The 27,447-nt window shown below is 35.9% G+C and overlaps 1 protein-coding gene across 2 annotated transcripts; it reads right to left on the bottom strand.

The window, feature by feature from the left end:
- Positions 1–482: 482 nt before the first annotated feature.
- Positions 483–6,095, bottom strand: LOC113349516 (beta-galactosidase-like). 2 transcript variants are annotated; one of them, XM_026593491.1, is made up of 18 exons: positions 5,882–6,095; positions 5,252–5,460; positions 5,105–5,171; positions 4,908–5,000; positions 4,659–4,802; positions 4,421–4,509; positions 4,214–4,319; positions 4,060–4,147; positions 3,342–3,460; positions 3,091–3,255; positions 2,812–2,984; positions 2,564–2,673; positions 2,344–2,453; positions 2,135–2,245; positions 1,943–2,053; positions 1,652–1,857; positions 1,212–1,548; positions 483–1,060 (listed from the first exon to the last, which is right to left on the bottom strand). In XM_026593491.1, the coding sequence occupies exons 1-18, from the start codon at positions 6,029–6,031 to the stop codon at positions 950–952; spliced, it is 2,499 nt and encodes an 832-aa protein (XP_026449276.1). In that variant the 5' UTR covers positions 6,032–6,095; the 3' UTR covers positions 483–949. The 2 variants fall into 2 exon arrangements, with proteins under 2 accessions (XP_026449276.1, XP_026449277.1); XM_026593492.1 differs by lacking the exons at positions 483–1,060; positions 1,212–1,548 and having other exon boundaries at positions 1,768–1,857; positions 1,950–2,053.
- Positions 6,096–27,447: the final 21,352 nt, after the last annotated feature.

Genomic DNA, 27,447 nt, shown 5'->3' with positions numbered 1-27,447 from the left:
TTTGTAGTTGTTAATCATAATAATAGAATCATACGACATGACTCTCACGGGATTTTGATGGAATCGCTCCAATGTTGAAATCGCTCCAAAAGCACTTAAATCTCTCACGGTATTTTGACGGAATAAACTTTGGTCAGTGTAGATTTGTCCCAAAATTAAAAAAGGGTGGCCCATAAATGTGCTTTCATGCTTGGCACACAGGGCCAATGCACCTACCACCTCATCAAATTCTGCAAGTGAACTGCCTCGTTTTTTTGTGTATTTGTACATTCAGGCTTGGCGAGTCTTCTGGCACTACAACCTCAATTTCAAATCAAATGATCTTTTTCATATTAGAGAGTACAAAGACAGAAAGAAAAAAAAAAAAGAATTGGAATGCCTTGGCTTGGCTTGGACAATATGTTTTAGCATGACCTGTATGCTAAACAAGTAACATTATCAAACATTAAGAAGATGAAGAAGAGTAACAGTACCCCTGATAAACTTCAATAATCTTTTTGTATGTAAGTCACTCTTACATCACTCTTATCATTTAGAAAAGGCAAGAAATTTTTTTGCTTCAACTAAAGAAGGTTTAAACAGCATAAGAACACAATTCTTGCAAGTTAAAAACTTGCCCAATCATTCTCCCTGTAACTGACCAGATCATGCATGTGGACGCAAAAAAAAAACTTCGGTCACAATATGCCTTTTATTCACTTTCAATCTTTCAATGGCTTTGTCCGGTAAACAAAAGTTACTCTATTTACATTTACCTTCTTTCCAATCTTTCAACACATTGTATATATGCTTCTCACCAAATGATATTTACTACGACAGCCAATAACCAAAACCAATAGTCCTTGATGACCATGAATGTATATTGCTGAAGTAACTGTAATTTGGTATGAGAAATATAAACTAGTATGCAATATTATTTGAATACACTTTATAATGTTGATAACCTTCTTTAAGTGCAAATGGCTTCAACAGAGAGCTTCTTCCTGGTACCTGGACAAGGATCTCCTCCAAAAATCTCAGGACTAACAGTTACGGAACAAGATTGTTGTCTAATACATTTCTGCAATAACATTTCGTGTGTTAAAATTTATGCTAGCAGAGATTAGGCGCAAAAAGATATGCGCAAACGAGCTCCTCGGGAAAGTTGCATGCAAAATTTCTATCTAGTGATGCGAAACACAGAATGTTGAAAAACAAAAACTTATGAATACCTTCTGAAAAGCGTCATAAGATTTGCGAGCATGACACCTTCCTTCCCTAAAGCTCCCACAAACTCCTTCAGGAGTTCCAAAGCTTGCAAACTTTATTGAAGAAATTTTCTTCCCCGGGGAACACCAAAGATGGGCTTTTGGCTTCAACGGTACTGTAGATTTTCCATTGGCAAGCGCCAAATAACTCGCCAGTGATGGTTGTGCTTCATAAATATCAGCACAAACAGTCTGTACAGCTTTTTTATCCAAAGTAATTCCACTTGGATTACCACCCAATTCTTCAAAAATAACCATTAAGTTTCCAGTGGGGTTCAACCATGAACGGGGAACATGGTACCTAAAGACAAACAACAGGAAATCAGTCAAAAGAAAACTCCTAGTTATCCAAAAAAAAAAAAAATTATCTGTTAACTAAAATATGAAAAGGTTTATTATCTTACCATCTTTGCGAGGGTTCTCCGCAGTTACTAGCGCATTTCTTCTCATTATATTCCCCAGCATAATTACAAACACCACACTTTCCATATGCTTTACAGGCTGGCCAATGGCGTCCAATGCTCTGCCCATTTATCCATACTTGACCTTTTCCCATGCTGCCCATATCTAAAGCCAAAGGATCATTTCCGCCTGGTGCATCAAAAATAGTCTACAAAAAGGAGACATAGTTAGCCCACATTATTACAAAAGGCTTGTGTAGATGTTTGTTCCTTGTACGAAACTAGGGACCTCACCCTGTACCATGTTAGGGGTTGATTTTGAGCTATCAAAGATCCTTTCATCCACTCTACTGAGGAACTTCCACTGAGCGAATTAAGATTTAAAGCTTCACCAGTCAAGCCAACCTGCAAGGGAACAAAGTTGGAGATCTTAATATTTTTGTGGCATGTCCAGAAACCGAAGCAGGGAACAGACAGAAGAAAAACCTTGTAGGACCATTTTTGCAATGTTAAATCTCTTTGTTTGTCATTGAGACCCGTCAATGTGACTGGACCAAGAACCCCAGCATTCCAAGTCTCAAATTGTTTGCCAACATTCTATGTCAACTCAACCAACAAGAGAGCATTAGAACATTTGCTTGCGACTATCTAATCTGATAAATGAAAAGGTAAAGAAAAACAGAACAGAAACTAACCGGGAGGCCAACAGCTACACTTAATAGGGCAATCTTGTTAATGCCAACAATCAACTTCACATTGTTACTAAATGTCAGTTTAGGGTTATCCAAGCCCCCATAAGCAGTTCCTGCAAAATCAAAGACAATATTACTCGAGGAAAGATCAATTTGTGGATAACAAAACATCTCAAAAATTGAATTGTTTGTGATATACTTTCGTAGGATTATATTTGCTTACCAGATAATTGGCCGTAAACGAAAACATGCAAAGCATGACCAGCTGACATCACTGTTAGCACAGGATACTGCCCAGTGTTCAAGAATGCTTCATTTGGCTCTATCTTGACACTAAAAATGTAAAGAGGGGTTAGTAAAGATGGAGTAGGAAGAAGAAGAAAAAGACAACAGAATACTCCATGCTTTGTTTATTTATTTTTTGAATCGTTAACTTAGTGTTCATAATGTCTAGATGTTATGGGTACTTACTCTGTTGAGTACCACAAATAATCCGAAGCATCTCTTGTCACATTTATCTGCTCCAGTAATCCACCTGTTGTAGCTGATTTATCATCGTAGGCTGTGGTCTCTTCATTAAATGATTCCCAAGCAAACCCGCTGCTCACTGGTGTCATCTTTGTCTCTGAACTTTGCGCCCCAACCTGTTAAAACATTCAGTGTTAAGAATAAAATAATGTAGCATACATAAGACTACATCACCACGACTATTAATACGAAACAGGGACATGCAACAAACTGAGATATGACCCTTGCAGTGTTGAAAACGGTGTTTTTGCAGTCTGGGAGGATGCTGATAGACCAAGGAGGAAGGTCGTAATCTAAGCCTCTGAAGGAAACAGTTACATCGGAGTTTGCATCATTGTTTGCAAGGAATGCAGCACAACCTCCTGCCTGGTAATTGAAGACATAAGCCTGAACAAGAAACATTTGTGAAAATGTAAGTATAGATATCGCTTCTCTGTGGTATTGCTATAGGTTTATAATACGATGAAACAAACCTCTTGCTTGCTCCCAAGAACTGTTTTGATGGGTTCTGAATAAACTAAAGCTGGTTCACAGAGCTTGATTGCTTTATGAAGATCTCTCAAATGACTATATTTGGGCTCCCTTGGTAGTCCTACATAAGAGACAAGAAATGGTAATCAGAAATTACCAAACCTGCCATTGTTATATAGAACCAAAAAATTCTGTTAGCAAGCAAGATATCTAAACTTTCAGGAACTGAAAAAAATTGCAAGTCCCCTGTCATTCTCATTGTCTTAACTGTAAGCGGCATGCTGACATATAGCAGTCATAGTCCAGAGAATGAGACTAACATAAGAGACCACCATGTAATAGCTACAACATCGAATATTTTTCAAATTGGAATTTCATTTCATTACAACAGTTTGAGTTTTTCTCTTTACTTGCGGATGCAGAAAGTCACAATTGACTGGGATCGATAAAAACAAAGCCCTTTTTTTTCCGTTGTCTCGGTTCCCCTGTATGGAACAAACCTATGACTTCTTCCTCATACTAAAGTAGTTTATGCAGAGTCCCAAAGAACATGTAACTTGGATTGTCAGTCCTACGACTCCTACTCCTACCAAAGTTATGCCAACAGCCAAAACATCATACAAGTAGATAGGTTTCTTGTCTAGTTACATGAATGTATTATCAAATGCTATATCATTTTTTAGCAGGTATTAAGGTAAGCAAAGCCTCTGATTAACATACCATATTCATCAATCGGGGCATCATAGTCATAACTAGTTGCTATGAAAGGACCACCTGCTGTCCTCCCGAAATTTGTTCCTCCGTGAAACTGAAGTATAAAGCCAAAAAGAAGAAATTAAAGCTACACCTAAATCAGAAATGCAACTATGGCATCCATGTAATAATTCATGAATGATCCACCAGTTTGTATAAATTTGGCAACCGAGTACGCCACATCTTCGGCAGGTCTATGAGGAACTGCACCCCCGAATCCTGTAAACCTATAAGCGGAAGAAATGTTCATAAGTTATTGAATTGTTTATAGGTGCATGAACAACACAATACGAAATCTAGGTTGAGGAGTAATAGGTGGGCCGTGTACCAGCCAGTCCAATTTTCAGTCCACATCTTCGGCTTATACTTCTTGTTGGGAGTGAACCAATCACAATAAAAACCATTGCAAGCATTTATCTATCATAATTGGACAAAGCTAAGTTAGAAACAACAGAAATGGATGCTTTTCAAGAAATACTCCCACAAGATATTAACCGAAACATGCTCAACATGACAATAACACAAGATACTTTATGGAAGTGTTCAAAAACTTCAAATTTACTTACAATTGGATCAGGAGCATCATCTTGCTTGCACATAACCCATGGAACACCAGTGCCAAGTCCTACAGCCATCTCAGCTGCCCACTGCGTGTACACTTTACCGGGGGCGCCAATTTCCCATTCTTCTGGTCCATATTCATTCTCTATCTGCAATTCAACAAAAGTCTCAAATGTCATTTACAATTCATGTCAAGCAATCATCACAAATTCAATAAATTACTTCAAGAATCTCAGATTCACCAATTTGTTTACCTGAGACATAATAATAGGACCTCCTTGAGTTTCAAACAATCTTTCAAATTTCATCATGTCAGCAATTTTTGTCGTAAACTTTTGCATTGCAGCCTTCATTACAAAAAAATCCATAACTTCATCAACAACAGGACAATATTGATAACTCCTAAACCCCAAAACTGAAAACTTTGTAATCTGAATAGAGAAATACAAACCTTGAAAGGTTCATTATCTGTTCTGAATTGAATGTCAGGGACATATTTGAGCCAAACAGGAAAACCCCTGAATTCAAAACCACATAAACATTGCATTAGATTCAAAACAATTGAAAAATTGACATTCTGAGAGATTTGAGAGATTACCCAAAGTTCCATTCAGCACAAATGTAAGGACCAATTCTAAGATGAACATAGAGACCAGCTTGATGAGCCAACTTGAGAAACTTAACCAAATCATATCTTCCTTCAAAGTAATACTCTCCAGGAGATGGTTCATGCCCATTCCAAAAAACATAAGTCTGGATTACATCTAGACCTCCATCTTTAGCTTTTTGAATAAGATCAGGCCACATCTGAAACCACACCAACAAAAAACAATAATTTATTAAAAAGTGAATTTTTTTCGAAAAATGAATAAAATAATGAGCAAAAAGCGGACAAACTGCAGAAAGTCAAATACCAAATATACCCATTTTGTATTAATTGTAGACAATAATATAATAGAACCAAAAGAAGTAACTTCAAGAGCAGAGAGATACCCATTGCTTGAAGAAACAGAGGAGAAAACAGAGTGTTGAGAAACAGAGTTTTCGAAAAGCTTCAAATGAAATTTGGAGAAAACAAAGAAATTTAAGGAGACCCATAGGAGAAAAATCACTGATTATACAGACCACAGATATCAATTTGGTGAAAACCACAGAAATGAAAGAACAAGAATCAAGTTTTTTTATGGAAATTAGACAAACCCCATTAAGTACAATATTAGTTGTATACCTCAGGTGTGCTTCTAGGATAATGGATAGAACCAGAAAGAAGAATTCTTCTTTGTCCATTAATGATTATAGCTCTACTACCATAAGTTACAGAAGCTTCAGATAATGAACAAAATAGAACACTCAGTAACAACAAGCTCCACCACATCATTGGTTAATGGTTTTGCTATTCATTTACTATATTAATTTTTCCGTGTCTCTCAAAAGGAAGAATGTTTTTGTTTAGCTTTTTCTTACCATCTTTGGTGGTTTCTTCACAATAAAGAGAGAAGAGATTAAGAGTTCTTCCTCTGTTTTCATTGGTTTTGGTTTGAAGAAAAAAATAAAGTTTTGAACTATAAATAGGTGGGATTTGTAGGACCTACTGTGCATTACTGAGGTGGAATTAAAGACAATCCCACTGAGGAAATAAAAAAACCGTGGTGCTCTTCACGGCACAAAAACATCACACTACACACGGTTCAGGACATCTAAACCTACATCTCTAAAATGGTGAACTTTTTTATCCGACGGTGTGTCCTGGCTGAAAGTCATGAACCAATATTTTTGTAACACCTATCATTTGAGTTGTGAATAGAGCTCTAGGTGGAGCTGTGAATAGCATTTCCGATAAAAAAAATTCTATTTATTTTTAAATTTATAAGATCATTAATTAGGTGAAATTTTATCTTATCGGATTTTTAAAATCAAATATAATTATTATACTATATGAACAGCTAGAGTGTTTGCATTAGAGTGACTGCTACTACCACTTTCGTCTCGCATTATATAGCCCCAAATAAAACTCGTTAGAAAATGGGACAAATTGAGACTCTCAGAGTCAATGGTATAGTTGTTACTCGCAAGAATTAAAAGAGATAAACATGGCAACCTGCCGCTTTTAATAGTCCTTAGGCCTTGACTCCTGAGAAGTGTTTTGGTGCCTAGAAGTTGTTTTTCGACTTCGGTTCAAGATTTTGCCGTTTTGGAAGTCGAAATGTCAAAAATCAATTTGGTAATATAATTTCATAATGATTTTAGGAACTGAAAAGTCAATTTTAATAATTTTGCTTTTGATTTATGTTTCTGGTATCCAAACGTGCTTCATAAAAATTAACTTTAATTTGTTTTTAAAAATCATTTAGAGATTATATACTTATGCACAAATTAGCTTTTGATTTTTTCTATTCCATAAATTAAATAGTACTTCTTTAAAACAGGCTACAAGGACTCGTGTTCATCCAACTTCAAGTTTTTTTGCTAAAAAATAATGTAAGTATTCTGCATCGGCATGCACTAAAATGCACATGCACCTTATAGTATGTCACAGGTTCAAACTCTTCAAATATAACAGCCAACCTCGACGACGACATTATGCTCCACAGTCCCGGTCAATTCGCACTTAGCCAATTACTTCATTTCTTGACTAAAATTCTATTTAGTCCATATTAAACAGAGATTCTGCTCACAATCTTCCAAGCCTTCAAATCAATATACACACTCTGTTTGATGCATAAAACAGTAAGCCAAACAAATTGAGGTACAAATACACCAACATAACTTACTTTTAATCTTTGCCGAAGCCTTATTATTACTGCACACTTAGGGTTACACAAACTCTTCTTGTTCTAGACACCCAACCCATCACAAGATCAGGCTTTATAGCCTTACAAAATCTATACACGATAACTGACTAGCAATTACAATTCACTTCATACAAGGAAGTTGGTCAACCGTGCCAACTGACATAACTTCTTTTATAAAGCCTTAGGGGCAATACCTAACCTTTTAGAAAGCATAAAGTAAACACCAACTCGTATAACCAGCTTGTAATCGTTAAGGTCATATGTCTGGCACATGTCATCTAGCCTTGTTGGGCCATGATAGCTTGTCCCAGCCAAAATACGACCATCATAGTTGTGCATCACTCTCCCAATGATGCAAGTGTGCTTATGCAAGCCTTGATTGCAACCATGTATGCCTAATGCAAACAGGCTATGTTCCAAATTCTTTTGGCACCTATCGATGCTAATCTCGCATCTTTGACCATGTCCAAACCATGTTTGGCCCATGCCTTGTCCTATTTTGCAACACCGGATTCACCATGTATCTTTGGCACATATCATGTTGCAAGTATTGCGCCATCTTGACGCTTTATTACTAGGACGCTTGACCGACCGGTCGTATCATGGTTCTAGAAAATTTTGAAATAAACGAAAGACTCGATGATATTTAGCTTCAACATTTTTCTATTTTTTGGTGTAATTTCTCATATTTTATACCAAATAGTTACTGAGCGACACATTAATGTAGTTAATAAATATCAATAGGTTATTTACTTTTAAAATTAAAATACATATGTAAGCACATCACAACATTTATGAACTTGCACCCTATAATCGTAGGATGTGTGTTCTAGTGATCATAAGCTTAAAATCTGGAATCTTAATACAGTTTTAGTACACTCAATATATGAATTATCAGCAGTGCTATACGGACCATCTTTTTAAACTAAATAAAGACCGTGCACTTTTAAAAGACGAGGGTACTCAAATATACCTCAATCTAAAAAAATTCCACCTATAAGTTTTTTCTCCGAAATTGATTGTCTATGGACTGAGTCGAGACAATACAATTAATCGGTTTACACTTCGTGTGATCGTCTATGGATACAAGATTGAGACAATACAACAACGAAGTATGTTTACTTCATAAGAGGTTCGGTCTTAACCAAACACAATAGGATTACTATCAAGTAAATAGGAATTAACGTTTGTGTATTTTACTCCTAATTATAATTGCGGAAATAGAAAAATAAAAGACACAGTAAGATTTTGTTAACGAGGAAACCGCAAATGCAGAAAAACCCCGAGACCTAAATAATTGCACCGAAATTTTATAAGCCTAAACAATTGATACCACACGATAAAGAAAGATAACAATAGTTTTTCTTAACCGGAAACAATTGAATCACACACACATCCATGCACACATAATGGAACAAAACATCAATTGTACTGAAATTTTGTTAAGCAAAAGCAATAAATATATGAAATAAACTCAGGCTTTTCTTAAATAGGAAAACGATTAACCAACAAACTCGTTACCTCAAATTTCGCATCTTGTTCTCCAATATGTTTGCATCTTCGTCCAGGGAGAATTGATATCGACATATCATTATGTTGTCATCCTTATGCAAAACAAAAGAATAACAACAACCAACCTTTACCAGAGAAAGGTTGAAAATCGGTTTTAACAATTGCAAGAAAAAGTTGAAAACCGCCGAAACACATATGCTTTTATGCTAAACCAAAACCGATTCAACATATTGTGACTTTTTCACATATTGTTTCTATCAGAACCCCTCATGATCCTTTGATAAAGCCTACCAACATGGGTTATTTTCTATCAGAACCCCTCATGACTTTTTCACATATAATAGACCAATACAATCACTGAAAGAAATTAAAAATTGATGTCTATTTTTCTCTTCTCAGTTCTTGTGGAGATTTCTTTCAAAATCTGGATTCAAATTCTTCTGAGCACTTCCTTTTTCGATAGATAATTTGTTCATGTCAAACAGTTGAGAATGAAGACTAGCTAGTACTTATTTTGAATCCTTTATCATCAGCTCATGATATCTAATGCAACCTTTAACAGTAAGAATCTGTTTCCTTAGAGAATCTTGATAGTTATCATGAAGAGAGACATCATGAATTTCAGTCATAACTGATGCAAAGAGTGCTAAATCATCAAGAGATGACCCTTCTTTTACCGATTTCTCCATTGAAATAAGATAGTCTTCTTTCGGACAGGAAGAAGATATATAAGATGGGAGAAAATCGAGGAATAATTTGGTTTATGGAAACCGAAACTATTTTTACCAAAAATAAAAGATATCCATTATTCTTCACTAAAGAAACAGACATGAACAACTTGCCCAGATTTATGCTTCCTCACAATCAGAATTTTGGGCAACAAGTGAAGATGCATCTTTCAACACAATCAATGCGTGTTGAGGTGAGAATTATTCTCACAATAGTTGACAAAGACATCCTTGGGATGACTTATAAATACAATAGACTGTGTTTCCTTTTGTTCTTTATTTCTCTTGTAATTACAAGAGTTTGCAATTTTCTTTTGAGATCTGAAAAACTTACCAGTCTTCTTTATCCCCTTACGAAGATTTTTGATAAGTTTATTTTCAAGAAGGATCGTAGTGAATTCTCTACATGAAGAACTTTTCATTTTATTCGAAAAACTAGTTTTCGATTCCCTTGGTTTTTCACCAAATTTTTCTTGTTCATATTTTACCATACAGGTTTTATCTGAAAGGAATTTCAAAAGGTTTTCAAGTACCAGGCTTAACCTTTCATTTTCCTTAATTCCCAACTCAAGTTTTTCTAGGAGTTGATTAGACTCACTGGAACCATCACAGTTAGAGTTGGAAAGAAGTGCAATGCAATTAAATATTTCTTCATTGGATTCTTTTTCCGGAATATCAGCAATAGTGGAGACATACGCCTTGTTGCACTTCTGAGTCCTTCTGCCGGGACAGTGTTTTGCCATATGTCCGATCCTACGGCACTTGAAGCATTGAACTTCATCATTACCCTTTTTACGGCAATCCGATATTGTATCAGGAACACGTTTATCAATAGATAAAATGTCCTTAATTCGTTGCGCTAGAAGCACAATAGTTGAGTCAAGATCCTTTTCAACGGGTTCCTTAACCTATTGGCAATGTTTCTCAGTTTGATTCTTCAGCAGAATTTCTCTATCAAAGATCTTTAACTTTCCTACAAGAGATCTTCGAGAAAGTATAGAAAGAACATTTCCTTCTATTATGGCATGTTTCTTAGACTCGTATCTGGAAGGTAACGATCTGAGAATTTTGCATACTATATTTCCTTTCCAGGTATTGCCTTTCCAAGGAAAAAAGATGCGTTAACAATCTCAGAAAGTTCATAGTTAAACTCCTCGAAAGTATCGTTATCATCCATATTGAGATGTTCTCATTCAGATGAAAGGGAAATAAGTCTAGCTTCTTTTTCAGATCCATCTCCCTCGAATACCATCTCAAGAATATCCCATGCTTCTTTAGAAGTTCTACAAGTCAGTACATGATGTAGAAGATCATGACTAAATGCGTGCATGATGGCATTCAAACCATTAGAATTCTATTTTGCAAGAACTCTTTCTTCAAGAGTATAAAACGCTAAGCGTTTAAACTCAGACTCTGAATAATCCATCGGACGTTGGTATCCGTCTTCGATTAATAACCATGTATTAAAATCTCGGGATTGAAGAAAAGATTTCATAGCCGATTTCCATAATGGGTAGTTTTTCCCATTAAATCTTGGTAGTACATTAACTGAATCACTCATTAGATTCATTCTTATAGGTTGGATCGCACCAAACACAGATTGTTAGATCTTTTCGTGTTTGCCTACTCTGATACCAATTGAAAAGGCGAGGGTACCAAATATACCTCAAGCTAAAACTTTTCCTACCTATAAGTACTTTCTCCGAAAGTGATCATCTATGGACTGTGTCGAGACAATGCAACAAATCGGTTCACACTTCGTATGATCATCTATGGATATGAGATCGAGACAATACAACAACGAAGTATGTTTACTTGATAAAAAAAGGTTCGGACTTAACCAAACAAAATAGGATTACTTATCAAGTAAATAGGAATTAATGTTTGTGTAATTTACTTTAGATTATAATAACAACAATTATAATTACGGAAAATAAAAGTAAATGACACAGCAAGATTTTGTTAACGTGGAAACCGCAAATGCATAAAAACCCCGGGACCTTGTCCAGAATTGAATACTCTCAGGATTAAGCCGCTATACAAAATAAACCAACTTCGTATAGTTGAGACCAAGCAACTAAACCTATAGTTCACCTAGTTCCGTCTGTATTCCCACGCCTACAACTTATTAATAAGTCACGTACTTGGAACAATTCCTTTGGTTCGTATTACAAACATTAAAGGAACAACAAATATATTTGGTATCAACTCTCTTCAACCAAGTGATATGAGTTCGACAAAGTCTCTTTTGTTTATCTCAATAAACTCCTTCGTCAGGTCCTTAGATCTATCTTATGTTCAATTACCGAAGTAACTGTTAAGATTTTGCAATCAACGCTCTTAATCCATAGAATTGTGTTGATGTATATATACTCAATCAATCAATCCAATTCTATCACAAGGATAAAACCGATTATTAATTGGATCCTCTTTTACCGAAACAAGTATTATGCACACCAAAGATTATGAACCCACAAATCAGAAATCTTCAATATCTTCTTCTTTTTCTTCAAATCTCATTAGATCTTCATAAACACCTGCACACAATCACTTGAATCTCTTGTGATCAATCACGCACAAAACGGAGTCTGTTAACAATGGATTATCATAAGGTCGTCTTTAGAACTAACAACAGTCTAAAGATCCTTGTCAAAACTTTGAACTAGTTTGGGTGAATCTTATATCAGAAGAGAAGATCCTCAAGAATAAACAAACTAGTTTCAATCAAAGTTCAACCACCGTTAGTCAATCAAATCAATCGAAAACAAAAGATAAACCACAATTATCTAGTTTCCCACCAGCGGTACTAATAGAGCTTCTCAATCCCAAAGAACACTTTAAACTGAGCGGCCGTAAGAGATTTCGCCTAATTAGGTGACTCTCCTCTCCGAATAGGCGGCTTCACCAGTAGCAGCACAACAAGAGGTAGTTTGCTGTTACGAAGGATTAGTTTGCCAGAAAGGAAAACTTCAGGTATTTAGAGACTAGGAAGTTTGGACACCAAGGAATTTCCAAAATAGAAAATATTCTCAAGATATTCATTAAAGCACAAATTCGGTTTCCATAATTCCTGGAAATGCTCTGTCCAAAAATAATGATCGAAATCTCTCAGAAAATCTTTAATTAGTAAATGCACATTACTAATTCTTATTTTCCTAAAAGTGAAGTTAATAACCTTAATTAAAGGAATAACTTTGAAAAATCAAATATAAACATTCACAGCACATGTTCAAAGTGTGTCGCATCCTTACTTTGTAAGTCCTCTTTCATACTTACAACCTTGAAACCGATTTGCCACACTTCCAAACAAGTTTAGAATTGGTTCATCTGACTTCAATAACTATGTGATTGATCAAATAACATTCAATCACAAATCATGGGTTTAATGGTTCTACCAAAACAAGTTTCGGTTCTACCTCCATGTGAGTACTGTGCATAGTCACACTATCTTTCCAAAATTCGGTTGAATAGGTACTAGGATCGGTTCCCCACATATATATGGTATCTAACTTATATGTGTTGCACATGTCCATAGGATCGGTTCCCCTTTGCCTAAAAACGTGTTGCACATGTTCATAGGATCGGTTCCCCTTTCTGCTATAAACCTTTTTGCACCTCATACAAGGATCAATTCCCCTTTCTAATGTACTGCACCTCTTACTAGGATCGGTTCCCCTTTACCTAGTTTTTGGTCAGACAAAACACAAACTCATGTGATTACTTAAGATCAGTTTTACTAATAAAAGTTTTACCAATACATAAGTCAGGCCTTTGTGAATCGTTCTACCAAGAACACAAACAAGTTGTGAGCGGTTATAGTCAATCCAACATATTGGTTGTGTAGTTGCAAGAAATCCTACACTACACCCCTCACAAGATTTCACTAACATTCAACTCATTTTAGATTAACAATCTTAATTTTATTGATGAATCTTTGAACAATCTTACAAGAAAAGATAAAGGAATCAAGAATAACCACTGCTTTAGATTTTCTCTCTCCTATTTACTTGCTTCTCAATCAAAAAAGATCTCTCTCTTTTCCTTTACAACTGAGCGGCTATTTATAGGGAATTACATAGTGGATGACAGCTAATCTGTCCTTTATTTTCGGATATGATTTGCGACATTCTCGCATCCTTATAAATTTTAATCTCGCACACTCTCTAATTTTCGCAGGACCATCACATTTTTCTCATGATTTAGCTGACGTCGTTTATTATTTCGTTTCTGAAGTTATTCTGCGACACTGCTGTGTTGTATTGTTAATAATTTCGCTGAGGCATTATTGCTGCGAGATTCTGATCCTACATCTTGCCTCTTCTCATATCTTCTCTGCGAAGTAGAGAATGATGTGAGAAATGTCGCAGCTGTTCATCTCTTCATATTCTGCATTTATCACACGTATTCTTTCTTCCATCTATTTCTTGACACGTCTTCTGTAACCGCTGCTTTTCAACCGCTCACGTCTTTTCGCATTAATGGTGTTTATTTCTTCGAGTAAAAAAAATCTTCTTTATATATTCTTCTTACTCTTCTTTCCATTTTATTTTTACTTTCTCTTCTCTTTTTATTCTCTCATCTCTGCAACTCTATTGTTCTTCCGTAAGTTCTGCTACTGTAATTCTTCCCTCTTAAATCTTCTTACTTTTTATCCACTCCCATACTCTATATTCAGATATGCCTCCAAGTGGCCACAAACATCAGAAAAACTTAAAAGACGTCCAAAAAGATCTTGCTGAGAAAGGTTTCACACTTTCTACCATTCCTGGTGAAAGTGCCAAGTCAATTCTTTCTATCAAACTTTTATATGATCAACATTGTGATGATCAATCAATCATAGTTTCGCTAAGTCAAATTCTCGCAGGTCTCCCCATTCCTCTTTATGACCCAGATATTCCTCTGTTCTATGAAATTCTCGCTCACTCGGGATTTTCGCGAGCTATCTTCCAATTGAGTGGGGATTGCATCCATCTGATGCTGGAGTTCGCTAACCGTGGTGCTGGTAAAGGATATCTTTATTCCAAAGAGCTTAGGGATCCTAAATTCGTAGATCTAGAGATAGTCGCTGAGAAATATACATTAGCGAATTTCTTCGAAAACTATGAATTAATATCTATGAAGAAAGAGAATACTCGCTGGGGTATTCGCTTGAAAAGGAAAGATCATATTGATGAAGATAAAATACTCATGCAAGACATTGATTGGCACTCTGGTAAGAACACAACTCCTCGCCAATCCAAATATGATAAATGGTGTGTTTTTCCCTTGATGCTGAAAGGACCTTACATTGCTGGGTCAAATGTTCTTCCTGAGAATCTCGCTTCTTATCAACCTTGGGTATTCTCTTGGACCGAGAAGGAGAAAGAGGCATGTCTCTTCTAGTTTCACCCACTTTATATTTCTTTATTTGTCTTTATTCTTTTGTTCGCTGATTCTTGCAACATTCTACAGATCCAGAAACTGAAAGATAGCTATCACAGGACTGGGAAGGCTAGTACCTTGTTAGCTCTTCCCTTATACACAGATGAGGTAAGAAATATTCTCTTATGATTTTAAACAGTATATTGTTGCCTCTATTTCTTATTTCTATATGTGTGTGAAGATTATTGCTGAAATAGAAGAGCCTGCCAATGTTGCGAAGACTGGTGATAAAGGCAAAGGTGCTCTTCGCAGGGAAAAACCAACTGCTCCTCCTTCAAAGAAGAGAAAAATTCGTTTTCCTCTCCTTCAAATATTCCTTCTAATGAAAACTCTGAGAGTGATGAGGATAATGAGGACAATGATGACCTTGATGCAAATGAAGATTCTCCATCTGAATCTTCTATGGCTAAGCTCTCTGGCCTCTTTTCTGATTCTTGGAAAGAATGGGAGATAATGAATTCGCTAATACCTACAAAGCTCTCGCTACGATTTGCGATGTTCCTTTACTGGATGGTGATAATTCTCTTCACGGAGTTTCTAGATCGGTTACTCCCAACTTCCTGCATTCTCTTAATAGTCTGGTATGCTTTCATCTTTTTACTTCTTCATTACTGTAAATCAAAATCTCTCTCTATTTTAATACTTTTTACATTTTCTCGCAGGATGGAAAGCTTCTTTCGTTGTTGCCTCAGATCTGGAGAGGAGACGCGAAATTCTTGAAAAAAAGAATCTTCAATTTCGTGCAAAGAATGAGGAACTGGAAATTGAAGTCAAAGGTCTTCGCGAGAAGAACAAACAACTAGAAATTGATTCTTCTTCGTACAAGAATAAAATCTCTAGTCTTCAGCAAGCTAATAATCAACTCTATGGTATGTTATTTTTCTTCTTTCCCTTCATTCATTCATTCATCCTGTTGTTTTATCTTATTTGATTGATCCTTTTTGCAGACATTTATGGTCTTTCTGATTAAGCTACCATTCTTCGTTCATTTCCTAATGCCTTGGATAATGATACCCTTCTTGAGCGTCTTAATAAATCTTTAAATAGTTTCTCAAATGATAAAATTTCATCTCTTTCTCTGAAAGAACTGAGATCCAAATTTCGCCTCTTAGAGATTGACCATAGATCTAGTTTAGGTTTATCCAACCGATTTAAGCATTTCTTTCTTAATTCTAAAGAGAAAATCAATGAGCTAAGAACCAAAATTAGCGGTCTCATAGATGATAAGGATCGCATCTCCGATCAAGGTGTTAAGGCTTTGGCGAAATTCCAAGAGACCCTTCTTGAAGTTCAACTTGAATGAGATGAAGCTAACCGCAAGAATACCGAGCTCTGCGAAAGAGAAAACCAAATTCGTTCTCGTATCCTTATAAATAATGAGGATGAATTCGCTTGGGCTGCGAAAATCTTAGACGATGCCAGAAAAGATTTAGGTGTAAATGTTAGTCTCCAAGTTGAGCATACATCCTTGATTAGAGATATGATTTCTGACAGAGAAGGTTATTAACTGTTCGTCTTCACTAATCTTTTGTTTCTTATGAATTTTCATCAAGTTATTAATTGGTTGCCTTTTGCTCACAGATTTTGAAAGTAGATATCACGAAAGAATTGAGGAACTTGAAGCTGAAAAAGAGGAACTCGCAAAGAATCTTTCTTCTCGCAACGATAAGTATTCTAGATTAAAGAATCAAATCAAGATCACTGTTGCGAACTTTAAGAACGATGCTGCATTTTCGCAATCAAACTATTCAAATGGTTTGTGATGACCATAGTATTCCCACTCTGATTATCCTTGTCTCTTGGAGGAGATCCCAAAGAACATTCCTAGTCTGACATTTCTGATAGCGAAGCTGATGATGAAGAATCTGATGGTGATGAAGGTTCTGATGGAGATAAAAGTTCTGATGCAGACGAAGAAGGGAACAAGTCTGATGAAGATGATGAAGGATCAACTAAGAAGTAGTCTTTGTTTCTTTCTTTAATCTTCTGTAATACTTGTACATTTATTCCTTCTTTCTGTATATTTGCGAATTCTTTTGGTTCTCCATATTCCTTAATATATGAGTTTCTTTCATTTTGACCTGCATTCATTAAAACAATTCTTCCTTGCAATATGGTTAATCAACATAATCATTAATTTTTTAATTTTTGCGTAAATCTATCATGTGGAGACAAATAACATTTTCTAATTTCATTCATTCCCATACTTGCCTCTGTTATTTGTATCCAAATGAGAGATTTTGCAGATTTTTCTTATTTTGTGCCTCAACTTCGCAGTTGTTTATGTATAATTTCGCAATCATATGCAAAGTGAATTTTGATTCTTTTCAAAATCTCATTCCTGTGTGGTCTTATTTTTCCTTCCTAGTTAAAGGTCTTATTATGCCACCTCTTGTCATTGCGACAAAATCGCAGGACGTCCTTGCACTTTCATGCAAAAACCCATTGATCTTGCCTTAACTTTTTCTTTTGTATTATGGCCTCTTCAGGAATGTTGCGACAATATGACAGGCCTAAATATTCTTGCGAAAATAAAGCCCCATTACATTGCCGTCTTGCGACGAAATCGCAGGACGTCTTCGCACTTTCATGCGAAAACCCATTGATCTCGTCTTATCTTTTCTTTAGTATTATTGCCTCTTCAGGATTGTTGCACAAATATGACAAGCCTTAATACCCTTGCGAGTAAAAAGCCTCATGACATTTGCGTCTTAAGACACTTATCAGCTCCCTAATGGAGGGTCCGCCCTTATCTCCCCCTGGTTGCCCCTTCAAGGAGGCGTACTTCTACCATACAAGGTTAGCTCCTCCATCCAGTCTTAACAACAACCAGTTGTTTTCGCAGCCTCTTATCCCTTTTACCTATAGGGTTATGGTTACGTGCACCCTAAGTGGGGTTTTCTTCGGGCCGAGTGCAGTATAAGCCAAGACTTGTCAAGAATGGCAAGGTACGCTCCAGACGCCCCTGGCACTCTTGACTCAACCGTGTACCTCGGCGCCTTGATCAGATTCTGCACTCCTTGGGAGAGTCCTTATTACCTTAGTCGCCCAACCTAAGTCATATGCTTAAGCTGAGAATCCAAGGTGCCTCTCCCGGATGGGCTTTATTGACCCCAAATCTCCATGACTCAGGTTCCGGTGGCGGTGTAGCCTTTCCCTGAGCCATGCAACAGGTACCCCCTTATATGACGTACTTTAGGTCTTACATTTGCCTCTTGCGAAATTGTATTCGCGAACTAGGGTGTACGCCATAAAGGTTCGCCCCTTTCTCTTTTGTCATTGTTCTCTGATTGTCTTTTGTAGAATTCATTATCTCTGCGAGATTCTGCACATCATCATATGTATTTGCATTTCGCAATCTCAATTTTGTCATTCAATAAAATATTTTTGAGAATTTTATTTATTGCGAGAGTGTCGCAACAAATCAATCATTCATACATTACCTTTGCATCCTCTGCTTCTTTGTTATTTTCTGCTATTCTTCCTTGGTAGTGGTATGTTCACCATTTTTTATTCTGAGCTAGCATTAGTTTCGCAACATCTCTTCTTCTTTTCTTTCGATTGCATCCACCATCCTCTCACCTCTCACTTCTTGTGTCTCTTTGATTTTGTGTCGCCAACTTTCCTTCTTGTTTGCTCTTCCTTCGCAGGATTCTACCTCAGTTTCGTAACACCTCTTTCCTTCAACCCAATCTCCCTTTATGATTCCTACACCCTGGGGTGAGGGAATTTGATGCACTGGTGGAAAGTTGAAGCTACACCTAGAATCCCATGTAGCCAAGGTCGACCAATTAATGCATTGTAGGGTGATTCTACATCAACGACACAAATAGGATTTCAGAAGATATTCCCTTCAATGGAATTCGCATAGTAACCTCCCCTTTAGGCTTGTTGGCAGTACCATTAAAACCATATATCTTATATGTTGATGGTATAAGATCATCATCTCTTCCTCCCATAGTTTTATAAGTATGATAAAATAAGATGTTCACAGAGCTTCCAGTATCGATTAGAATCCTATTAATTGCCCATGAATCTTCAGCTTCATCATCCTCATCTTCTTTCGGTTTTGGATTAATTTCTAATTTTACTACCAATGGATTATCATGTACCTCTTCACCTTCGGGATTTCTTCTGCGGTAAAAGAAATAATCTGTTTCTGCCATTCCTCTAGTGGCGAGATTTTCGCAATATTCATAATTTCTCTTCCATCATTATCTCTTGCGAACACTCTACTCAAAACATTGTCATGAAAATCTTCAATTGTCTTGTATGAATGTACGATAGAGTGACAGAATAGATTCTTTGCTTTTGCACCAACTTCTATGAAGAATGTTTCCTTCTTTTTCATCGTGTTTACTTTGTGATGCTCTGGTGGTGGTGGCAATGGTTGAGATTGTGGGTGCCCTACCAAAAAGTGGTTTAGTTTTCCTTGATCTATCATTCTCAGAATAATTCTTTTTACATTTCTGCAATCATTTGTAGTATGTCCATGAAAATGATGATAAGAACAAAACTCATGACTTCTGTGGTTTGGAGGTGGTTCCGTTCCCATGTTCCATGGTGTTGGTATATTCTCCATCAAAATTATAGCTTCCCATATTTTCTCCACACTTGCATTTAGAGGTGGCATCTTGATTTCTTCCCATACCACCTTGTGACCTCCTTGTCCTCTATTATAGTTTTGTCTTTGACCTCCATAAGTTTCTTGCGGCTGATCGAGTCTTTGAATTTTGTTATTTCCACCACGATTGTAGAAATTTCTTTCTTTTCATACTCCTCTTTCTCGGCTTCCCATAGCCACCAGTTTCTGTTGATTGTTTCCCGTCACCTTTTTTGTTGTACTTGCGAAGTGCTCGCCACTGTTTTATTAGTTTGGGTAATAAGCTTGCATTCGCTGTTTGTGAACTGGTGTTCGCAACTGGGTATGATTCCATTTCATTTTGCCTTTCCTCTAGAGCAATATATTCTTTGAAGTTCTCGCAATTCAGTCATTGTGATTGTATTCTTGACTCTGAAAATTTGGATATACAATAGGTTGGTTGCAAACATAGCATTGATATGATAAGATAAGATATCTCTCATCCACACGGCCAGCCATTTCGCTACACATAGTCCTCCATCTTTTAGTTAGGTGCTTCAAACTTTCGCCAATCCTTTGTTTTAATCCAAACACGTCTTCAATACCAGGTCGCGAAGAATTATTACTTATATATGCCCCCAGGAATGTAGTCTGCAAATGATTGAAGGATGTTATTGTATTCTTTGGTAGACCTTCGAACCATTTTAACGCCTCCCCTGTTAAGCTGGATGCAAATACTTGCATAATACGACATCATGATTTTCCCATTGCAACATGCACCTCACGTAGGCTTTAATGTGTTGAATTGCACAAGTTGTTCCATCAAAAATGCTGGTTAATGCGGGCAAATTGCATTTCGGAGGTATTCCTCCTAGTTGTACTTCCCTTGTAAATGGAGTTTTCGCAGCTTCTTCTATAGCTTCATCTAATTGTCTTCTGCCTACTTCTCCTCTATTTTTAGCATTCCTCTCATTTCTTCTAATTTTTTAAGATTTGTTTATTTACACCTGAATTTTGATCCATTGGTCTTTTTAATTTCGCCTCCCTTCTTCTGCGTTCATGTCTTTCTTCTCTCGCGAAATTTTGCATTTCTTCTCATCTTCATCTCGTCTTCTTCTGCGATTCTCTTCCTCATCTCTATCTTGAATTCGCATATGATGATGTCTCTCATTTTCCCCTCCATGATTTTGTTCATTTCTATCAATTCCATTCGCTGTCTTTCAGCCATCCTCTGTACTATATCATACTCTTCATTGATATTACCGTTATTCCGGTTTTGTGTACGCCTTCTTTCTCGATTGTCGTGATTGTTCTGGCGAATTGTCTCCTGAAGCTCTTGTTCTTCCATTTCCGCTCTCAATCTTTCACGTTCGCAAATTAAACGTGCTTGTTCAGCATAATGTCTTTCAATTTCTTCTTCAATCGTTTGTTGATTTCTTTGAGCTTCTCTCTTATGTAAAATTCTCCTTCCTTCCTCTCGATTCCCTTCGCCATCTTGATTATTTCGTCCCTGACGTTGTCCATTCTCTTGATTTCTATCATTTTGCCTATCATCAAAAGTTTCATTTTGTGGAACGTAACGATCATCAGTCCTTTCTCTATTTTCGCGATGTTCTTCATTAGGATTTGATATTTCTTCTTGAATATTATTTCCAGCATTAATTGTGGGTGAGTTTCGCCTCATCTCTCTTCTAGTCGATATTGAATATGATTTTGTAATACTTCTCGATCTTCTACTCTGTAGTCTCATATTTTCCATCCTCAATTCGTGATTTTGCCTTGTTAGATTTGCACGTTCTTCTGCCTCAGCTCTTCTTTCTTCATGTATTCTTCGTCTCAACGTTTCTAACGCTCCAATTTCCTCATCTCCATGAATTATTCCTTCATCTTCTTCTTGATTTCTCTCTACCTGTCTATGGTTTCTGGTTTGCTGCTCTTCTTCTACTTCTTCTGCTGAATTTGATTGCCAAGTGTGTATACTCACCCTATCATAATTTGTATTCCTTCCTTGTATTAGTGTTTGTTGAACTGGTGGTTGAATTTGATTTTCTCCATTATTTATCATTCTAGTAGATTCTCCCATTTCACTTCTTTCCCTTCCAGCAATTCTCTTGCTTCTTCTAACAGTAGTTGGTTGATCTGATGTATTTCTTCTTCTAGCCATTTCTTCAATGTTAACGAATTGCAAGAGATTATGTAAAATTCTTAACCAATTACTCCAAATCTTCACAAATCTCAATATTAATCTTCAATTTTTTCTAGAATAATCTTCAATCTTTCCCTGTTTCTAGCACCATTATGTAGTTGCGGGAAATCCAACACTACACCCCTCACAAGATATCATTAACATTCAACTCATTTTAGATTAACAATCTTAATTTTATTGATGAATCTTTGAACAATCTTACAAGAAAAGATAAAGGAATCAAGAATAACCACTGCTCTATATTTTCTCTCTCATATTTACTTGCTTCTTAATCAAAAAAAGATCTCTCTCTTTTCCTTTACAACTGAGCGGCTATTTATAGGGAATTATATAGTGGATGACAGCTAATATGTCCTTTATTTTCGGATATGACTTGCGACATTCTCGCATCCTTATAAATGTTAATCTCGAAAACTCTCTAATTTTCGCAGGACCATCACATTTTTCTCATGATTTAGCTGACGTCGTTTATTATTTCGTTTCTGAAGTTATTCTGCGACACTGCTGTGTTGTGTTGTTAATAATTTCGCTGAGGAATTATTGCTACGAGATTCTGATCCTACAAGTTGTTCATAAGATATGCAATGAATAACAAAACCAATAACGCCTGGCGATTTCCTTTTCGATTCACAAATAAGTTTATAAACTTACTTCCTTAGAATACATGTAAACTATTGTTTCCTAAGATGAAATCCTCACCTCATACCCATACATAATCACAATAGCATTCAAATGATTATGGCGATGTCTTATCTACAAAGTTTAATGGTTAATAAATAAACCTTGTATTGTATTCCTTAATACTATGTCTATCTAGAGTTCAAACATGCTTTGCAGTTTTGTTTTCAATATGCGCGACTTGAAAGATACGTTTGGGAATGAAACAGTTCAAGTCAAATATCACTAACCTCAAGTGGAAGGATGATTGTTTTCGTTGTAGCTCCTTGCTTCTTCACATCTTCAAGTCTTCGCAATACTTGTAATGTCTCATATCCTAATACTTTCAATCTAACCTATACGAAGTTGACTCTAGTACATAATCAAGCGACTCTTAACATGAGTTTTGATTCACTAAAATATGACAACCAAACTTGACATACCAACGCTTGGTGGGTTCAACTGAGATATGCTCTAAAAATCTCCCGCTTTTTCAATTTCAGTGACAAAACTCTTACACATATGGATAAAAAAATTACAAGAATTCATTACACATACGCTTGATTCCCGAATTCAACAACACAGTAAACTGCATACATTCAATCCTCAAAAATTCAGTTGTTGAAATTATAATAACAAAGCTTATCTCCCCCTAAGTAAGATAGGTAGATATTCAATCCGCACGTATTTGTTATACCATGTAATATGATATGTTACTCCCCCTTAGTCTGTGCTTTCACTCTTTCGTTTAGATAAGCATTCAAGCACCAATATTCTTTTCCTTAGTGATACCAATCAATATAAAATCAATGCCAGTATCACTTGTTTACTCCATATATTTCTCCCCCTTTTTGTCACAGAATGACAAAGAAACGAAAAAATAAAGGACAATACGAAAAGAATCTCACAAATCTCAAAATAGACTTGTAACCTGTAGAGTTAGGCACGAGGGTTCCAGACACCATGTTCTGATAACCAACATCAAAACTGAAACTACAAGTAGTTTTATTTTGATATGTTACCAAGGAAAAAAAATTCCGAAACAATTTTTCCACTTTAGTTTAATAAACCAAAAATCAACTAAGCGCCTTAGTTCCTTTGCTAAACCGATTGGACAAAACCAATCGCTTATTCGATAAGACCAGAATAAAGATAACTCTATTTTTCTCATCAGGTTCTAATTATCCATAAACTTAGACCTTTCAATTTTAAACAAGACAAGTACTAGGTTAGTTAACTAGCATTTCTTGTTAAGGCATTCAATTAGAATTGAATAACCGAAACCTCACTTCGATAAGTCTAACTAAGATCAGAATTAACTTAGTTTCTCTTATCCGGAATCGAATTGGACTAAACAACTCATCCCGTAATCCTTTTATTTCGTTAAGCCATAAGTAATTCATACAAACCAAATAAATCAACTAGCATATTATTCACCTCAACCGGAAGCAACTGAAACAACATAGACATTATAGCACCGCAATTGTACCGAAATTTTGTAAGCCTAAACAATTGACACCATACAATAAAGCAAGATAACAATAGTTTTTGTTAACCGGAACCAATTGAATCATACATACATCTATACACACATAATGGAATAAACATCAATTGTACCGAAACTTTGTTAAGCAAAAGCAATAAATATATATGAAATAAACTCAGGCTTTTCTTAAACAGGAAAATGATTAAGTAACAAACTCGTTACCTCAAATTTCGCATCCACTTCTCCAGTAAGTTTGCATCTTCGTCCAGGGAGAATTGATATCGAAATATTATCATGTTGTCATCCTTATGTAAAGACAATAGAATAACAATAACCAACCTTTACCAGAGAAAGGTTGAAAATCGGTTTTAACAATTGCAAGCAAAAGTAGAAAACCGTCGAAACACCTATGCTTTTATGCTAAACCAAAAACGATTCAACATATTGTGACTTTTTCACATATTGTTTCTACCAGAACCCCTCATGATTCTTTGATAAAGCCTACCAACATGGGCTAGAATTTAATCCTACTAAATCAAAAAGTCACCCAAACCACAAGGGTTCACAACATATGGGATCGAATATTAAGGTAGTAAACATCCCATAAACATACATAGCAATAAGATAAAAGCATTCAAGCACAAGCTATGTAAACCGAAAACTATTACAAGAAAAAATATAAAACAACAAATTTTATTCATAATAGACCAGTACAATCATTGAAAGAAATCAAAAATTGATGTCTATTTCCACTTGCAACTCAGTCCTTCATGTCAGTGATAAATGAAGGCGGATTACTACTATTCAGCTTTTGAATTTCTTCAAGTAGAAAAACTTGTAGCTTGACCAGAATTTCTTGCAGATGAGAGATTTTTCGTGAAAGATTTTGCAAGAACATGTAATACTGTCTTTGATTGAACACAAAGTGTGTCAATGCTTCAATACACTGATCTTTCTTCAGCGCATTCTCTCTTTCTTTCTTGCTAAGCCAATCTCCCTTTCTGATTTTGCTCTTAATATCAAGAGACGATCCAGACTTAATCTTAAGATGATCTTTTTGATCTTGCATCTTTTCTAGAGAAACCATTTGATCCAGACCCATAGTTCGGACAAGGAATGACCAAATTAGGAGAAAGATCTTTTTATAATTTTGGTACTACCGAAAATATAATATTCCTAAAAAATACGAATATAAAAATATCTTCTAATACTAGATATTATTTCCATAATCTACACAAAAGTGCCTTGATTTTTCTTCTTCCTCACTCAAAAATTTGGCACACGTGGTGAAGAAAGAATTCTAATACCGATCAGGTGGCATTAGTATGAGATTTTCTCTCATTATGGAATTTTGAACAACCAGAGTGTTCATGATCTAGTATAGTATGAAAAGATCCCCTTTTGTTACCTCGAACTAAAGAAGTATCTTGGGATTGACTGGAATTACATACACAACTCTTAGCAATTCTGTTTTTGAGACAGTTTTTGCATCTTGTCTTATTTTTCCCTTTACCATTAGATGATTTAATAACATCGGAAGACATGTCCATTTTTAAAATAGGTAAATCACTAATGGAGGAGGAATAAATAAGATTGAAAACTGATGCAATATTAGTTATTTCCTTTTCCTCAGAATCGTATGAATCAGAGGTCTTATTTAGAGTTACAGTCAATGCCTTGCTTCCAGTGTATTTCTTAAGATTGGGACAGTCTTTAGCAATATGACCAAACCCTTTACACTTAAAGCACCGCGGATGATATTCATCATCTTCTTCATGATCCTTTTTGACAGCAAATTCGATCATATGGGCGTAAAGATCGATGAGTATCCTTAATGAATCTCTTATTTCGCTTCTTTAAGAGCTCTCGAATTGCCTAGTAATCAATGATAATGATTGTTCAATTTCATCATCAGAATTTTCATAAATATGTTCATCTGAATCATCCAACTGTCTATTCCTTTCCATTGGAGTTTTCGGAATTCTTGCAGCTTTAAAAGCGATTCCTTTACCTTGAATAGACTGTGATTCATGATCAAATATCTTTAACTTACCAACGAGTGTGCTTCGTGAGAGAGTTGAAAGATCGTTTTCTTCTACGATTGCATGTTTCTTAGAGTCGTATCTATATGGCAATGATCTGAGAATCTTGCATACTATATCATTTTCAGAAATAGTCTTTCCTAACGAGAAAGAAGCATTAATTATCTCAGAGAGTTTAATATGAAACTCTTCAAAAGTGTCGTTGTCATCCATTCGAAGGTTTTCCCAATCATAAGTGAGAGTTTGAAGTCTAGCTTCTTTCTCTGATGAATTTCCTTCGAATACGATCTGAAGATTATCCCAAGCTTCTTTCGAAGTTTGACATGTTGATACATGATGTTGCAGATCACGTCTTACAGCATGTATTATAGCATTCAAACCATCTGAATTCTGCTTTGCAAGTGCCTTTTCTTCATTCGAAAAATCTACTAAGCGTTTAAACTCGGATTCCGAATTTTCTATCTTTGGACGAATATAACCATCGACGACTAATAGCCATGTATTAAAGTCTCGTGATTGAAGAAAAGATCTCATAGAAGATTTCCACCATAGATAGTTTGTTCCGTCAAATCTTGGCGGTATGTTAATTAAAGTCGATTCATGAGAAATCGAATTCATTCTTATAGGTTGGATCGCACCAAACACAGATTGTTAGATATTTTCGTGTTTTCCTGCTCTGATACCAATTGAAAAGGAGAGGGTACCCAAATATACCACAACCTAAAACTTTTTACTACCTATAAGTCATTTCGGAAGTGATTGTTTATGGACTGAGTCGATACAATGCAACTAATCGGTTCACACTTCGTGTGATCGTCTATTGATACGATATCGAGACAATACAACAACGAAGTATGTTTACTTGATACAAATTTTCGGACTTAACCAAACATAATAGGATTGCTTTTCAAGTTAATAGGAATTAACGTTTGTGTGATTTACTTTAATTATAATAAAATAATTATTAATGTGAAAATATAAAGTAAATGACACACCAAGATATTCTTAACAAGGAAACCGCAAATGTAGAAAAACTCTGGGACCTTGTCCAGAATTGAATACTCTCAGGATTAAGCCGCTACACAAAATTACACCTACCTTCGTATAGTTGAGACCAAGCAACTAAACCTATAGTTTACCTAGTTCCGTCTGTATTCCCACGCCTCCAACTTATAAATAAGTCACGTACTTGGAACAATTCCTTTGGTTTGTATTCCAAACATTAAAGGAACAACAAATGTATTTGGTATCAACTCTCTTCAACCAAGTGATATGAGTTTGACAAAGGCTCTTCTGTTTATCTCAATAAACTCCTTCGTCAGGTCCTTAGATCTATCTTATGTTCAATTACCGAAGTAACTGTTAAGA

Source organism: Papaver somniferum, chromosome 2 (genome assembly GCF_003573695.1).
Source record: "Papaver somniferum cultivar HN1 chromosome 2, ASM357369v1, whole genome shotgun sequence".
Lineage (NCBI taxonomy): Eukaryota > Viridiplantae > Streptophyta > Magnoliopsida > Ranunculales > Papaveraceae > Papaver > Papaver somniferum.
The sequence above is the reverse complement of the archived record's forward strand: the minus strand, read 5'-3'. Positions and strand labels throughout refer to the sequence as shown.

Excerpts from the sequence above, each read along its gene's own strand:
- LOC113349516 (XM_026593491.1), bottom strand. The coding sequence starts at position 6,031 with ATGATGTGGTGGAGCTTGTTGTTACTGAGTGTTCTATTTTGTTCATTA. Across the intron at positions 5,001-5,104 it reads CAGATAATGAACCTTTCAAG|GCTGCAATGCAAAAGTTTAC; the intron begins GTTTGTATTTCT and ends TTTGTAATGAAG. Across the intron at positions 4,803-4,907 it reads GTCCTATTATTATGTCTCAG|ATAGAGAATGAATATGGACC; the intron begins GTAAACAAATTG and ends GTTGAATTGCAG.